The sequence below is a fragment of the Xylocopa sonorina genome, chromosome 12 (assembly GCF_050948175.1).
Source record: "Xylocopa sonorina isolate GNS202 chromosome 12, iyXylSono1_principal, whole genome shotgun sequence".
Taxonomy (NCBI): Eukaryota; Metazoa; Arthropoda; class Insecta; order Hymenoptera; family Apidae; genus Xylocopa; species Xylocopa sonorina.
In genome coordinates, this window is record NC_135204.1 from 9,881,760 (window position 1) to 9,898,459 (window position 16,700).

The window sequence follows — 16,700 nt, forward strand, 5'->3', positions numbered from 1 at the left end:
CAATGCACCTTCGCAGAGTCTCTGTTCGGAAGAATTCGAACTGCGCCTCCCATTCGATCCGCTTCGAACATTTGGCACACGTGATAACGGCCTCGTTCTCCTCACTGTCGCGTCCGTTAACGGACGCGCCGCGCGAAAACTCGCTGGGGACCAACGACTAGCAGAGTCTTTATTAAAAACCTACACGCATCAGTTTTGGCACTTCCTTTAATTAAATTCCTAACTCCCGTCCGCATCAGTCGCCGAACTTCAACGAATCCCGTCTGAAACGGATCGACCTAACTCCTGCGATCGTTACCCACAGACGAGACGATAGAACGAAAACACTTTAAAAACAATCCCTCGCACCAGCGAACAGCGTCGCGGGATCGTGGTTAGCCGAAGATGCCGGCGCAGCTGGGCGAGGTCTTCATCTCGAGTCCGCGATGCTCAGCCTCTTTTCGAGACTCCTTCGGCTTGTGCTACGAGTTCAACGGGGTGGTGCCGATGTTGCTGATGAAACTGGGGCACGCGTTGTCCGCCCTGTCCCCGCTCTGCAGCGAGAAATGCCTGTAGGACATGTACGTCTGCGGATTCGACGACAACGGCTGGTCTCTCTTCTCCGTGGACCTCTGTTTCTTCATCTTCATGTAGCCCAGCACGGAGATCAGCACGACGAACACGACGAATCCCATGCAACTGCCCACGATCAACCCCAGACGTCTGGTCAGGATGCTGGCCAGGCTCCCTCTGTCGCTCATCGTCCCGTCGCCGACGATCGAATCGGGCGCGTCCAGGGTTCGCACCTCGGTGCACTGGCTGGTCAGCGAGTTGACCATCGCGGGACGAGCTGAACCCTCGATCACGTCGTCGTGGGAGGCGTTCCATTGCCAAGAGCCGATGTCCTCCGGGATCGACGTGCCCCAACTGCCCAGGCCCAGTACGCAGATCAGGTAGCGGGTGTCCGAGGCTAACTTCGTCAGTCGAACGGAACGTGCCTTCGGGTCGAGCAGCTTCCCTCGCACCTGCAACATCCAAGTGGAATCGAACTGACGTGGATCGAGCGACGTTCGAGATGGACGACTCGATCTTTTGCTCCTGCGAGGCTTTTCGAAAGTGGTTCCAGCTGACGAGTGATTCACGGAGACATTCGTTTAAACGTCCTCGCGAGTGAGACGTACCTCGTCGACGTTGTCCAGCGCGTGATAGGCAACCTGGTAGCCGTGGAGACCGGAATGGTTCCTGCTCTGCCAGGACACCAGAACGGAGAACGGCTGGATGTCCTGAATGGCGAGTTTCAGGATCAATGGAGCGGAGCAGAACTCGTGGGGATCGAGATCGAGGAAAACCAGGCCCTGCAGCTCTGGCGGCTGCTGGCACTTGAGCAGACCGTCCTCCACGTCGCCAACTCCGACGCCGTTTCTTCCACGACCGCGGCCACCGCCCACGCCGCCGACCAGCTTCTGGTGGTCCCTCAACCACTCCCAGAGCTCTTGCGACTCGCAACCGCAAATCAACGGATTCTCTGCGAAGACGAATGGAAGAGAGAAATGAGGAAGTTGATTCGAAATCTCGGTTTAGGGGCGCGCCAAGTGTTGGCCCGTCGATATTTACAAGCGAAATACCGTTCGACGCGCCATCAAAATGCTAATCAGTATAATCTGGACGTGAAATATGGCTCTAATTCTTCGACTGTCGGGCACGCAAACGAGTGAACGCCACAGAGGAGAATTTATAGCAGGGGGACTGGCCGATACAAACACGAACGTGTCCAAGGGAACCGAATTACCGAGAAACCATCGAAGCATCGATCCGTACGGGCAGCACGTGGACAGAACGGCGCCCATCCACAGTGTGCCCATTAAATTTGTAAATCTTTCGCGGTACCAGCCGAGGGGCCGGGATTGCGGACGGCAGACGTCGCGTATTATACTTCCGTAAAGGACTAGTTTGCCGACTTGAGAAGAGAGGATGAGAGGGAATGGCAGAGCGTGTTTGATTGTCCCGATGTCGAGTATCGATTTGAGACGATTGTACGTGACCAGCGATATGATTGGATTTCCCAGCGCGCTGCTAACTCTATTTGAATCGATAGCTTCGATACGTGTAGAATTATTTCCTCGCTGCCCCCCCCCCCCCTCTCGCCGTGTCCGATTGGCCATTCGTTGGATAAAAGTTATGCGAACAAATGAAACGTCGAAACTGCGTTAACTCGTTTTTTCCCATTTTTGTTCGACGAACGCGCGCGTTCTTTCCTCTCTTTCTTTTTTTTTCGACATTATCGAGCAATTTTACGAGCCACAAATTTCCGTGTCCCGTTACTCGCGGCGAAATTAGAGCGTAGTTGAATAGAAAATTGACACCAGTTACGTTACCTTCGGCGCGCAGGCTGCGTATTTGAGTCTCGAGAGGCCTGAAAGCGTTCAACGGTAGATTCTCCAAGTAATTTCTGCTCAGGTCCAACAATCGCAGCTTCTTCAACGGTCTGAACGCCTCGCTGGATATGGCGTTGATCCAATTACCATAAAGATGCAGCTCCACCAGGCTCACCAGGTTCTTGAACGTCACCTTGCCCACAATCCCGATCTGATTGTACGAAAGGTCCAATATCTGCAGCGACTTGAGGTCCTCCGGGAACTCGTCCAGCTCCTTGAGTAGATTATGGGTCAGATTCAAGATCCGCAGGTGTTCCATCCCCTGTAGCCTCTCCTTCGGCAGAATGTCCAGGCTGTTCGTTCCCAGATGCAGCGTCAAGAGGTTGGGCAAGCTTCTAAAAGCACCGGGTGACACCCTCGAGATACGATTCTGGCTGAGATACAAGTGCAACAGGGCGGGGAACGCCTCGAAGTCCTGGGACGTGACTATACTGAGGTTCGTGCCTGATATGTGGACCTCCTGCAGAACAGGGTACTTGGATTCCGATGGAAGCACGTGGATCCTGTTCAGAGGGTTCCTGGTCAAGTTCAGCCAAGTCAGACCAGGCAGATTTTGACCGGACAACGCCACGGCTGGTATCTGTCTGAACTTGTTCTCAGAGAGATCCACTCTGCGAAGCATCGAGGAGTGCGCGAAGAAATTGGCTGGCAGAGCGTTCAGATGATTGTGGCTAAGGTCCACGGAGATCAGACGCGACAGATTGGCCGTGGCGAAGCCGGACATCGTCTCGATTCGATTGCGACTCAGATCCAGCTCCCTCAGGTACTTCAGACTGACGAAACTGGCCACGTCCACGTTCAGTATCTCGTTATTCGCCAGTGTCAGTATCTCCAAGTTCAGAGCGTTCGCCAACGCCGAATAGGGGATGTCCTGGAACCGATTGTGGTCCAGTCGAATCTCTCTGAGGGACGTCAGCCCGTCGAAGATACCAGATGGTAGATTACGCAACCGGTTCTTGTTCAAATGCAGGCGCGCCAAGTTCCTGTTCAATAGGAAGATAATCTCGGGCAACTGACCGATCTGCGATCTGTCCAAGTACAATTCCTGTAACGACGGCAAACCGTTCAAGCTGCGCTCCGATATTTGACTGAAATTATTCCCAGACGCGGCTAGAGTCCTCAGTCCCGGTATATAAAAATTCAGCAACGCGGGAACCGTCAGAAGGTTGTCGTCTAGATTCAAGTCGGACAGGTTATTCAGTCCTCTGAAAGCTTCGCTTTCCACGGTCACGATCGAACAGTTCTTCAAGTTCAACGTTTTGATCGGCAAATTCCCTTGGAAGATCGCGTCGTGAAGACTGGAGAGATGATTGTTCGCCAGATCCAAGACCTTCAGTTTCTTGAGCGCAGCCAAGGCGTAAGGGTCCAATCGTCTTAGACCGTTGTCCTGAAGATAAAGCTCCTCCAACTCGTGCAGTTCTGAGAAGGTCCTCGCGGTTACGTGGCTGAGCTTGTTCATGCTCAGCTCCAAGAACTTGAGGGCCTGCATGGGCTGAAAGGCGCCGTCCTCTATCCTGGATATCGTGTTGTTGGTCAGGTAGAGTCTCTCGACGAGCAGCAAATCCCTGAAGAGCGGGGCTTGCAGGTGGGTCAGTTTGTTGTGACCGAGCCACATGATGCGGACGGACGCCTGGCCGCGCAGAGAGTCGTTGTGCAACACGGCCAGCCCGTTGCTGTCCAATTGAATGGACACCAACGAGCTACCGCCGGAAGAGGAGGACTCGGAAGTGGACAGCTGGAACACGTCTCCGAGCACGGATAGCTGATTGCCCTGCAGATTGACGTGTTGGAGGCTGTTCAGGGTGCTCAACGCGCCCGTCTCCATGTCCGTGATCGCGTTGTTCTGCAGATGGAGCTCGAGGAGGGACGGTAGCGGCGAGAAAACGCCCCGTTTCACCTCGGTGATGTTGTTGTCCTGCAGCCGTAGCTCCCTCAGTTGATGCAATTTGAAGAAAGTGCCCGGTTGGAGCTCGTGGATCTTGTTCCCGTCGAGGGACAGGGACGAGAGGTTCCCGCAGTGCTCGAGGAACTCCCGCGGCACCTTCTCGATGTAGTTGTTGCTCAGATGTAATTGGGCCAATTGCGTGAGGCTGGTGAGACCCCTGGCATCGATTCTTCTGATGGCGTTCTGCTGCAGGTAGACGACGGCGAGGCTGACGCTGCCTATGAACGCGTCCCCGGGGATCTCGAGTATATTGTTCTCCGCCAGATAGAGCTCCCGCAGTTCGGGTAGCCGCGCGAACACCCCGCCTATGTAATGAATGTGATTATGGCTCAGCTCGATGTTTCGCAGCCTTTCGTTCCCTTTGAACGTGGCCACGTCGAGGAAGACGATCTTGTTGTGGCTCAGATCGATCGACTCGAGCTCCTTCAGAGAGACGAACGCGTCCTTGTGGATCGTCTCGATGGAGTTATAATACAGGGACAACGTGTGGAGTATCGAGCACGAGCGGAAACAGTCCTCTGCGAGCTTCTCGAAATTGTTGCTGCTCAGATCGAGGATCAGCAACGAGCTCAACTGGCTGTAGCCGTCGTTCGGTAGCTCGGATATCTCGTTCCAGGCGAGCCTCAACGAGGCGAGGCTCTCCAACCGTCTCAGCGGTGCCATGGGGAACAGCTTCAGTTTGTTCTCCGTCAGATCCAAGTCGCTCAGGCTGTCCTCCAGCCCCGCGAACGCGTACTCCGAGATCTTCGATATCTGATTGCCCTTCAGCGTCAGCTTAATCAGGTGCACCCCGTAGAAACAGTAGGACGACAGGTCCTGTATCAAGTTCGCCTCGAGATCGAGGGCGGCGAGCTTCTGCAGCTTCGCCAACGATTTTTGCGGCACGTGGGGCAAACGACTGGACACCAACGCCAACGATTCCAGACTCTCCCTTAGATTCGCGAACGCCCCCTCGCTGATCTCGCGCAGGGACGAGTGAGATATCTGCAGGTGCCTGATCTGACAGCCAGGCGGGAAGCAGCCGTCCTTCAGCTCCTCCACGGTCTTGTCCAACTCGTAAACGCTCAACGACTGCACCATCGTGCTCGCCCCTGGAAACGATCGTAAAGGGCGCGGTCATTAATTTAATTAACTCGCGATAACGCTGAGTTTAGATTTGGCAGCGTTGACCGGCCGCTTTATAGGCACAGTTAAAGGATAACGATCCTACGACCCCTTCGCCAGCTGTAAGATAAAACCGCACCGCGCCCGGTCCATTTAAATTTACGAGCCGCCACGATCGATCGATCGCGACTCAATTAAAAGCGTTAGGCTCCGTACGGAAACACTTGTTGCAAATCTTACCGTTACCGAATCGCGCGACACGTGACCCCGTTCTAAGAACTCGAAACGTTTATCCCTCGCCACGACGGAGCGGTCCATTAAACGCTAATTGATCCTCTCCCCCTATACAGCCCGCCTCGAACAAACGCGACACCGTTACCCCGATTATAATAACAATCTCACGGAGCGTGTTGCTCGCTCGTGCCTCCGTCGGTCGTTTCCTTAACGAATGAAAATTGGAGCACGAGCCAGGCGTATCGAAAAAGTTTTTACGACAGGACTCGCATTACCCTACCCTTCCATCGACGCCCAGCCCATCTCGCCCCCTCGCTACGACGACAGCGCGGAGAGAGTGTTTGCATTTGGTTTCAGCTCCGTGTACTCACCGGACGCGCTCAGGACGCCTTGCAGAGTGCTCCTCAGGGTGTCCTCCGTGGCGCCAGCGCATTCCAGGAAAAGACCGTCCTCGAAATTGTAACAGGGACAGCCAGGGATGTTCTCCGGTGGCGGACACTCGGCCATCTGGCCTACGACCACCGACCAGGCGAAATTTTGGATCAGCAGCAGCTGCACGAGCAATTTCAATGCGTGCCGCATCGCGTGATTGGTGAGCAGCCTCCATCGCCTCATCGCGCCGCTGAACTCGCCACCGCGACCTCCTGAAATTGCCCCGCGAATGAAACATGTTTTTAGCGAGCTCCTGGTTTCTCTTCGCGCAGCGGAGGCGGGAGGGATCGAAGTGAATATCGTTGGACAACGATCGGAGGGAATGCGCGCGGGGGTGGTAGCTGAAACGACGAGGAACGTAGATGGAATCTCTTTAGAGAAGGTAGAACCTTCGGAGCAACCTATATTTCGTCAATTATCGCGATCGAACCGAGCGCCCCGGACGATAATGAACCAGCCCGATAATAAGATCACTGTCTACCTCTTTCACGATATTTTTACCCCTCACCCTCCTGCTACCTCTCTTATCTGTCTTCGGCATCGTCATCAGGCTGGAAAATATTAAGAAGAGCCGGGAGAGGAACTGCCATTACGATGTCTTCGCGTTCCCTCTTTTAATTAGAACGAGCACGAATGTGCCTGCGCAACGCGGCTGCGATTTAATAATCTTGTTAGCTTAATGATAACGTCACTCCTTATCTGCTCGTTGACATTTTCAGAAATTGCACGCCTCCCGGCCGTCTCGCCTCTTATTTACCCCGTGTCAAAATTACGAGAACAATGGCGACCTCGCGTCCCTCGACGGTTTTCATCCGGTAATGTTCAATGTCTCGCGAAAGTGTATCAGTAGAAATCATTGTGTCGCGGCGTTACGAATGGAGCTGCGCGATACGCGCGACGAGGTGTTTCGTGGTATCCAGTCGGCGGTGGGAAACGGGGCGACGTGTAAGAAGGCGCGGATCAAAAAAGCGGATAATTACAGCGAAACAGGGTGACGCGCTTTTCAGTTGTCGCGTCGCGTCCCCAGCCACTGCTAATTAAACGCTAATTAGCTAATGCGGGGTGGCTCGAGCAGACGGTGCCGGATGGTCGGCGGAGGGGAAGGGTATAGGGAGCGAGAGGCCGCCGCCGCGGTGTCTTAACACGAGTTTCCGCTTTGCAGGCGCACGGCTCGATCCGTTGTTAATAATTTTGCAAGGAAACATCCTATCAAGAGGATCAGTTAAATAGTCACCCGCGGCGATGTTGCCGATGATTCCTAATGAGTTCCCGTCTGTGTGGCGTCCGGCTTTCATATACCGGAAACGCACGATTCACTCGCCGCGTTCCACGCTCCTCTTCCTTTCTTTCTGCTGCCACTCTGCTCGCACGCGATCGAAATATCTTTATCGATCCTCTGGAACGTTGCGAGAGTTCGTCGGGGTATTTCGTGAACGTATTCCAAGCTTCCACCGTTTCCTATTCCCTTCTAATTTCTGTTTCGTCGCCTTTTTCCGGACGGTTCGTTGGTAACGCGTCGCACGAATAACGTGGATCGGTTGCGCGAGTTCTCGCGCGAGACACATTCCGAATACAACGATTTCCTGTAATAACAATCGCGGGATTATGCATGCCGGTCGCGTAGGACAGCCAACTCTAGCCTCGTTCCGTCGCATCTGCCGTGCCACGGATCGTGTCTACGATCCACATCCGAGCGCGCGACACGAGAACGGAGCGGAGTGCTCGCGGAAAAATCGTACGTTCCCTCGAATCGTGTAACGAGCGAAGCTTCCGCGAGGTTAACCCGCCGCATTGCTAGCGGAACGACGCAAAATGTGAGTCTCGGCGTGTACAAACTTTCTAATTGGTAAGTTTCGCGTTAGTGAAGTTGGAGTTTAAGGTGACAGCGAGTTAGACGCTCGCCCAGCATCCCGCGAGCTTGCATCTTAAAGCGATGGCCACCGAGTTTAGCTGCCATCAGCTGTGCAATAGCAGCTTTAAACAGCGTTTAAACTATTAGAGTGCTTTCAGGTACCGAACGAGCGTCTGCCTCCTCGATCCGCGCCCACCCACCGATCTCCCCGCACGGTATCGAGCTTCCCCGGAGGGGAAATTTATAAAACACAATTTCTATTCGATCTGTAGAGTCAGCGAGTTAGACGTCGCGCGAGTTAGAACGCGAGAAGCATAATTTGCGGGCGAAAGAGAGGCAGTCGGGCGCAGGGACCTCATCCGCCGCGATCTGCATGCCCCGTTTTCGACACGCCGCTAACCCCCGGCCCACTCGACGGATTAAATGGCCTACCCGTGTTCCGCGGAGGTTCGTGTGCGGTCGAAACCAGAAAAACCGGGAACCGCTTATTTCGCGGTTTCCAAAGTGGTCCCCGTCTGAACCCTTCGTTACGATTCAACGCTGCGACCAGAATGTAGCTACGATAACTTCTCTAAGCGTCGTATTAATTGAAAATAAACGGCGAGCACTGAATACGCATGGCGCATTTGACTTTTGCGGGACCAAGGAGGGAAGGAAAACCTCTAACGAGAGAGTTGGACAAATTTTCATTCGCTTCCACGGACTTTTCAATCCTTCCTGGTCAAGCAGCGAAACGAGTTTCCGTTTTTCGCGAACGAAGAGCCAGAGGCGGCTGGTGAGACGATGATCGATGCAGCGGAACGAGACGGATCAAAACTCGCTCGGTACTTGGCCGCTCCGATGGAAGACAGCCGAGCCTGGTGATCGTTCATGTCAGCGGACACCTATTAGCGCGGACACGTTACCTCCATTTCCGGTGCTGGTAATAACATCGCGAATCCCTCGGATGTCCGTAGACATTACTACGTCCTAGCGCGGTTGTTCCGCCGCCTGGAAACGTAGAAGTTCGCGTTTGTAATCCCATAAAAGCGACGCAACGGCGCACAGCCTCGCGCAAAGGCCGCTGTTTTTGCGTGGCCACCCCCGCGTGATCCAACTCCCCTTACAGCAAGCCACCACAACGACGTTCCACCGACGACCCGGTTTCGCGATCACCTCTGCAACCTCTCGCGTGCAACTCGGTACAAAGAATACACACACACACACACGCGCACGCGACGTGCGCTGTAGCTTTTTTTTTTTTTACGAGCAACTTGCGAGCACGCTTCGGAGAGCCTGGCCAGGTGTTTGTTACTTCTTTCGAGATCGCAGTTCTCCGGTGGAATGGCTGACTGGGGATGTAACTAGCGCAACTTCTTTCCTTGGGCTCTCCGGTCTTCTCGCGCTCCGTTTCAGACCGTTCAAACTTCCAGAGTTGTTAATTTATGCACGCGCAAGATGCTGCACGCGGTTTTTTCTATTTTATCGAGGAATCTATTCGATCTCGAGTGCGGTTAGTCGGCGACGAAACGAAGCCGCGTTAAAGTGCGACGAGCGTCCGGGCAACCGCTAAAGCGACAGTGGATCGATCGCGTTCACCAGCTGTGAAGAAAAAGGGAACGGAAAAAAAGTGACACGATACTTCCGCGGTCCTCTCTGGAATTCAGATTCCGCCTCGGCGTTTTTGCGCGGCGGCCGCGATAAAACGGCAGGGACCTGCGGCCGGGCTATGAATCCGTAAAAACGCGGAAGTTGAATCGCGTTCGGTCGAGCAGCTCACGCGCGAACAGCCAAGTTCGGGCCTCCGCCGCGACCTTTTCCCACTAAAAACCGCTCGTTCCTCGCTGCTTCGTCGTCTTCGTCGCCGTTCGATTCAACTCCCGTTGGTCCACGTTTGCTCCTCTTTCCTCTACTTTTTTTTCTTTCCTCCGCTTCCACGACGCCTCGAGTTCTCCTACTCTTTTTTTTCTTTCATCCTCCTCCTCTGTTGCTGTCGTCGCTCGGACAGCCTTATTCGCGCGACGTTGATTGCGGAGAACAAATATGAGATAAAAGTATTGTTTTATGACGGGGCATTGTTCGGTCGGTTTGAACCGCGCGATGGTAAAACCGGGACGAGCCTGAATTGTTGGGGGACTTCAAACGAAAAACCCTCAGGCTGGTATTGATGCGTCGCGACGTGATAACTTCGGAAACGCTTTCAGCTGTTTAAATATTTGCCAGCTACGGGTCTTTCGTCGTTCTATATTCATCCGTGAAACGTCGCGCCGCCGCGCGAGAAGCGTTTCGATTTATCAATAGTTTCTCATTCTTCCGCTTCCGCCGCTTTTTTAATCGCAGTTCATCGAATCTACCAAAGGAGTTCTGGTTTCGATATGTATCACAATTACCTCCTCGTTAAAAATTGTTCTTCGAGATTTTCCCATCCTACGACAGATTGCGGAAGGAAGCTCTTCTTCGTCGAGAATGTTCTTTTCGTCGTTTTGATTAGTTATCAGAGAGCGCGGACATTGTACTCGTGAAAGACGATCGCGAAAATCCACAGAATGATCGACGGCTGAGCTTGTTGACGCTGAGCGGACGGCATTCGAAGTCGTTCCAGGAGACGCTTAAGAAAGGTTTGCTCCGGGGGATTCGAACGGAACCGCCCTCGCCTAGCCAATCGTACGGAGATTAATGTTTAAATTGAAAACGTTCGACGAATCCCCAAGTGGGATCCGGCTTTAATCGGGCCGCCATCGAAATAGCCGGGAGTTACGCGCTGGGACGATGGGTCCGATGGTAAACAGAAAATCATCCGACCAGGGTTTACTCGGTGCCGGATCGCTCACGTTCGTGCGTTCGATTCGACGCGTGACAGCCCATGCATTCGGTAACGGACGTTTGTTGACTACCCTCGGTCCAGATTTTCTATGGGATCCGTGCCGCTGAAGGGCGTTTAAGGGTGGATCACGCGAGATCTCGCGTGGCGAGTCAATCGAGACGTGTTTCAATATGAAATTCGACGATAAAGGGGCGGGGAAACGGAATTTGCGAAGCCCCGTCGCGAGCGATCGGCCGCTGATCTTTTTCACTTAAAACGCGTCCGCCAGTTTCCGGTCATTATATTACTATTTGGTGACGTTCAATTATTCGTTTGGTGACACGCGCTGCAACGCGTGCCGCGTTTACGCGCGGACAGTGTTTAAATGTAATGCAGGGCGTTCGATTAAAATTCGGCGATTAATAATTAAATAACGGCTTATTCGTCAAATACTCGGGGACGGCAATTAAATCCCCGTCGAGTGGATCGAACAATGACGGCCGTGTAATTTAATTCGAATAATAATAACCGGCCGCCGCCGGTGCGCCTGTCCGACGCGGCGCGGAATTAAATTACAATTGGCATTCCTTAGAAAACAAATTCGGCGCGTAAAACCGTGCAAACAACGATCCGCGATTACGTGTCCGGCGATATGGAATACCGGGTCGCGATCCCCAGCGAGATCATCTGTCCAATTAATCTACCGCGGTGAACTCGCGCTGACGTGTCGCGCGACGCAGGCTAACAAAAGTATCAATCAGCCGGCGGGTAATTTCGACTAATTTCCTTGGCGATAAAAAAGGGGAAACAATTTTTCAGTTAAAATCGAGGGTCGCGCGATAAGAATAGAACCGATTGAATAGCACGGACAGGCAATTGCTATTTAACGGAGACCCACGAATCAACCTAGTTTCGAGTAGTATCCGGCGAGTTTGCCCAGGCGCCATTTCATTTACTCAGCCCGTCCTCGCTCTTTTCCTTCTGCCACGGTTCCCTGACCAAATCGAAACTCCCTGGAAGATCGCTCGATCCTACGGGCAGGCCACTCACGATCAGAGGGGGATCGACTACCGCCGCGGATATTGCATGCCGGTGCATCGGCTTTTAACCGGTTTACCTTGTTCCATCGATGGCTGGGCGAGAGGCGGGTGGTGTTCAGGGGATGGCAAAGGATAAGTTCAGTTGGCCCGGGAAGAAGCTTCCAATTTCCGCGTTCTCGCGTCCGCCTATCCTCTTTCAAACGTTTTCACTTCACCAGAGAGATCTTCCTCGGCGCAGTGACTGTGGAAGAATCTCGGGAACTGCTGGTTTAAGTGAATTCGAGCCGCTGCCACCCCCGGGGGCTAAGATTACCACTTCCCAATTTCACCCCCCCGTCCCACCCCAAAACCTCGCGCGATCGTTCGCTAACGGGGACAAGAATTCGCTTTGGATTCGAACGCGCCACGGCATCCTGGTTTTTCGCCCGGTTCGATCGCGAGGGGCCACTTCCGCCAGTGAAGCTTCTCGTATCTGCGTGGTCCATCTATCGAACTCGATGACTGCCTGGAACGGTCCTCGAGGACGAGCTTTCGTACCGCATCCGCGGAATAGTAGGCTCGATCGGATCCAGGATCAGCCGGTGGTCCCCCTGTTCGAGCCAAATTGCTTTCATCAAGCGACCGCTTGGCAATCGCTTCGCGAGACACGTAGATCAACTGTAAGACGATCCTCGAGCAAACGTAGATTAACGACGTCGCTGTACTAGTTTCGATCCGGCGATATATCCTCCTTTGATTCCGTGGCTCGGTTTCGCTTGTAGTCGCAAGATCAACAGCCTCGCGGTTATTTTCGGACGAACTTCCAGACTGGGTCATTCGGATGGGGGTGCCAGCCTGTGCCATTTGTCCGCGAATTTCGAGAGCAAGTCGAGACGGGGCAGAGTTCGTGGATCCTAATTGCGCAGAGAGAGGGATTCCTACTTTGAAGTCGGCGCGAACAGGCGAACATCGGTCTCTCTTGCTTCGCACACTCGCACGTTTACGATTAATCGACGTGCGGGGTAAGTTTTGAAATTCGATGCGAAGTTTTCGATGAATAATGCTCGCGAAGATCAGAGTTGATCATGTTTCGGTTACAAAGGGTGAACAAAGTGAGTGACGCTGCGCGCGATCGGAAATGTGCGTCAAAACTGCACCTGGGAAGGGTTGAGTAGGCGTCTTAGGAGCCGAGGGGATGTTTCAGGATTCCTCGAGGCTTATCCGGAAGCGCGCTCAAACTCAAATAGTTCTTCGACTTCTAATATACGATAAATTCATCTAAAGGGGACAATTAATAAAGTGTATCGCTACTTGAAGATGAGAATCAATGGAAATTCTATTTCTGAAATGTCGTGTCTGTCGTACGTCATTATTATTCTCACTTTAATATTCCACTGGGATGCAATAAATGTATATTAAATATCCCGATCTAAACCAGTGACGTCGTTTATAACCAGCTGGCCTCTTTTCATCGTGCATAGCATCGGAAACGATCCGTTTCTGTCCATTTTAATCTCGTCCATTCGACCAAACCGATTTCCCGCGACCAAGAATCGCTCGCATTCACGGTTTCGGAGTTTCTATTAATGCCACCGACTCCGGCTGCATCGAGGCTCGGATTAAAGCGTCTTTCCGATTCCGACAGGCAGCTGTCGAACGAGATGAGTCGGCCGCGGGGAATTCCGCATCTCGAATTAGCCGAGAACGCGTCTCGCCTGTGCTTCTTCCGTCGAGCCACGCAACACCGCCGCGGAATACGTCGAATCAGCACAGTCAGGACGAATACGAACGTGATTCGAATACTCTTCGCGTCGATGGCACGCAAGGGTGGAGCCGCGCGCACGACGTTTCTCGTTTCCCTCCACGCACGGAAAAATATTCGATCGTGGAAGAGAGATAGACGAAGAACAGTGCGCTCATTAACGCCGCTACGATGAACTATTTTCATTTCCTCGAAGATGTTTACGCGCTCGTAGCTCGAGCAATACTGCCATCGGATGACTCAGGAGTTCGTCGGCAATTTCCTCCGACAAACAACTCCCTGGCCGTTGTACGTCACGGAATGGAAACAACCAGGCCTCGCGATGATCTCTCAGGGCTGGATATTGAATACGTTCGTCAGAGTCGGACACAGTTGCGCGAAACGTGGCCCAGAAACGCGGGACGGGAACAAACGCGGGGTGTTCTAACGGGAAGCGGGAGAGGTCGATCGACGGAAGTCTTTCGGACACGGTCGAGCCGAGGGTGGAAACGAGGGGTCCTCTCTAGCCGGTTCCGCGGGTATTGCCGCACATACGTAACCCTCCCCTCTTTCTCTTTCGGTCTCGGTTCCCGGAAATCGCTGATCTTCGAACGAGTCGGCGCTCCATCGAACGTCCCTCGACTAAACCTGAAGCCGCTCGCTTCCTACTTACGTGGAATAGTTTCGCCCGGCGATAGCTCTCGAGAATTTACTGCCCTCGTCGTACGTGCAGTAACTTAAGGGTGCCGTAGGATAGCGCGCGGTACGCGAGGGGCAGGAAACATACTCCTCGCTCGGGCGATTTAAAGTTCGCCTGATTCAAGAGTTACCGTGGACCCTCTCTCGACGATCCGCCCGGTTACGTTCCCCGCTCTTTGACGACCGCTCGCTTCTTCCTACGACGGGGACGTGAACCGAGATAGCGGCGCAATTGTTCGACGAAACAACGAAGAAGACCCCGATGCACAGGGTGGAATGTAACGAAAGTTATCTGCTCCACGCGGTCCCTCTTTTGTCGTTAATAAAGACTTATCGCGCGGCGTACGAGCGCACGCTCGAACCAGAGATTCTTACGTAATTCCCTCCATCGTCATCGGAATCCTACGCTTACCGCAGCTAGAGGACTCCAACCGCGAGAGAAACCCTGATTGATTCGCGGCCAACAGAGTCGACAACCGCAATCGATCAAACGGCGATGCACGCTGCACGCAGCTGCATCCACGTGAAGGGTGTTCGGCTAAAAAAATCGGAATTCCAACCGATTAGCAGGTTCCTCTACCTTGGCACTGAATATTCGACGATTGTCGCGTTGGCGGTTCGATTAATCGAACACCATATGTATGTATATATTTTTGTGGAAATCGAAAGAGAATTAGAAACTGAATAAATAAGTGTTCAGGTACAATTTCGCTACGATCAATAGGTATCGAGATATTTGGAATTAAAGTTTTGCTTGAGCGTCTCGAATTATTGACCTTTACTACTGATACAGGAGTGTAATACCGTAATAAACCATGGCCACACATGTTTTGATGCATTCCCAAAAATTCTGGAAGGAAATTGCGACGCTAGAAAATATTTAGACGCGTATACGTGATGCAGCTGACGCTTTTGCAGCGATTTGATGTTTGCGTCAGTAGTGCGAGTCAATAATTCATACCTTTGAAACGAATCTTCCATTAAAAATATCTCAATAAATATTAACTTTAAGCGCGCTGCGTTTTCATACTTATTTACCTGGTTTTGAATGCACTTTTAATTCGTATACAAATATACCGGGTGTATTTCGTATTCTATACTTTCATTGCATGCGATCCATTCCGGGCAAACGGCTGAAAATCATGGAACAGATTAAAGCGAACACCCCGTAGATCCTCTCGTGCTGGATGGTCGATTTTTTTCCTTCGTACATACCGAGGGAAAGAAAATTTTTGCGATCGACTGGGGAAAGGATCGCACGGAAGATCCACCGATTATCTCCGGCGGTTCTTCGAACTTTACGATCGACGCTGGGACGTTTTCTTCCGCGAGCAAATCTGATGGAAATTGTCCTGCCGGCGTGCATAAAACGGAACGCTGTAACGAGGACGTAACAACGTGTCGTAAAGCCCGAATGGCTGATGGAGGATACACGCGGACGCCTGACAGCGGCCCTTTTTTTTTCGGTACCTATATTTATCGCTTTTACGACTCGCAACGGGAAAAGCAACGGTGGACCAGTTGTTTTCGCAGACGATATTTAATGGTTCAAACTGGCACTATTTGCAGAGGCATTTCATTTCGAGTAATGCGCATGTATGGTCGGCAAATACAGAGCCGTACAAATATCGGGTTATTATTAATTGCTAAACCAGTACACAATTTGTTATGCGTCGCATTAAATCGGTTGAATAAATAATTTTTTATGTACGTCACCGTGAAAATGGATTGCCAGCGAATACAGATTACGATGAATATATCATTGCACCGTGTTTATGAATATTTACAGTGTGTCTATGAATACCTTTTTACCGATACATATTGTATTCCCGTGCAATTCTGAACAACGGCGAGCCGACCGAGAGGAAGGTTCGCGACTAACCGACGGTTCGATCTTTTAATGCATCTCCCTATAATGAAACTGATCTGAATGGAGCGGAAATCGGCCGCGAATACTTTACCTCCGAAGGCAGCTTTGTTAATTCATATAATCGAACTACATTCCCAGCCATCGTGTAGCTCTGAAATTACGCGAACCGGCGGGGAATGATTAATTTCCAGATGTAACTTCGAACGAGAATCGCACGCAGTCTACTCTCGCGCCGGTTTCTCTAAGTAGCTCCGCTAATTAATCCGTACCATCCGTTTCATTTGCAAGTCGTTCGCGGGCCCCTTCCGTGGTAGTTTAAACGTAAAGAAAGGAAGAAAGAAAGAAAGGAAGGAACGAGCGAGCCGTTCGTACGTATCAAACGGAATCGTTCCCAGTTCCCTTTACTCTCGTTCTATCGTTCGTCGTGTGATCGATCGCGCCGAGTGGCAAATAGAAAGAGCCGACAGACGATTAGCCAGGTGTAACGAGCGTGTCGCGCGGCGGTGGACTCGGTCTCGTTTATTAGAAACGGAATTCAACTTCGTCCGGGACGTTCCCCGTTGTTCGACGCGGGGCAGCGAGTTCGTTTCAGAGTTCGCTTTTTCATC

General features: G+C 52.3%; 1 protein-coding gene across 1 annotated transcript in view; it reads right to left on the minus strand.

Moving 5' to 3' along the window:
• Positions 1-366: 366 nt before the first annotated feature.
• Positions 367-16,700, minus strand: part of LOC143429939 (uncharacterized) — a 69,475-nt gene continuing 53,141 nt past the window's right edge. Inside the window, exons 2-5 of the mRNA XM_076905806.1 lie at positions 6,069-6,341; positions 2,355-5,450; positions 1,161-1,504; positions 367-1,004 (exon numbers count right to left, since the gene is read on the minus strand). Of these exons, the coding sequence (XP_076761921.1) occupies positions 462-1,004; positions 1,161-1,504; positions 2,355-5,450; positions 6,069-6,341 (4,256 nt within the window). The 3' untranslated portion in view covers positions 367-461. The remainder of the gene's footprint in view (positions 1,005-1,160; positions 1,505-2,354; positions 5,451-6,068; positions 6,342-16,700) is intronic.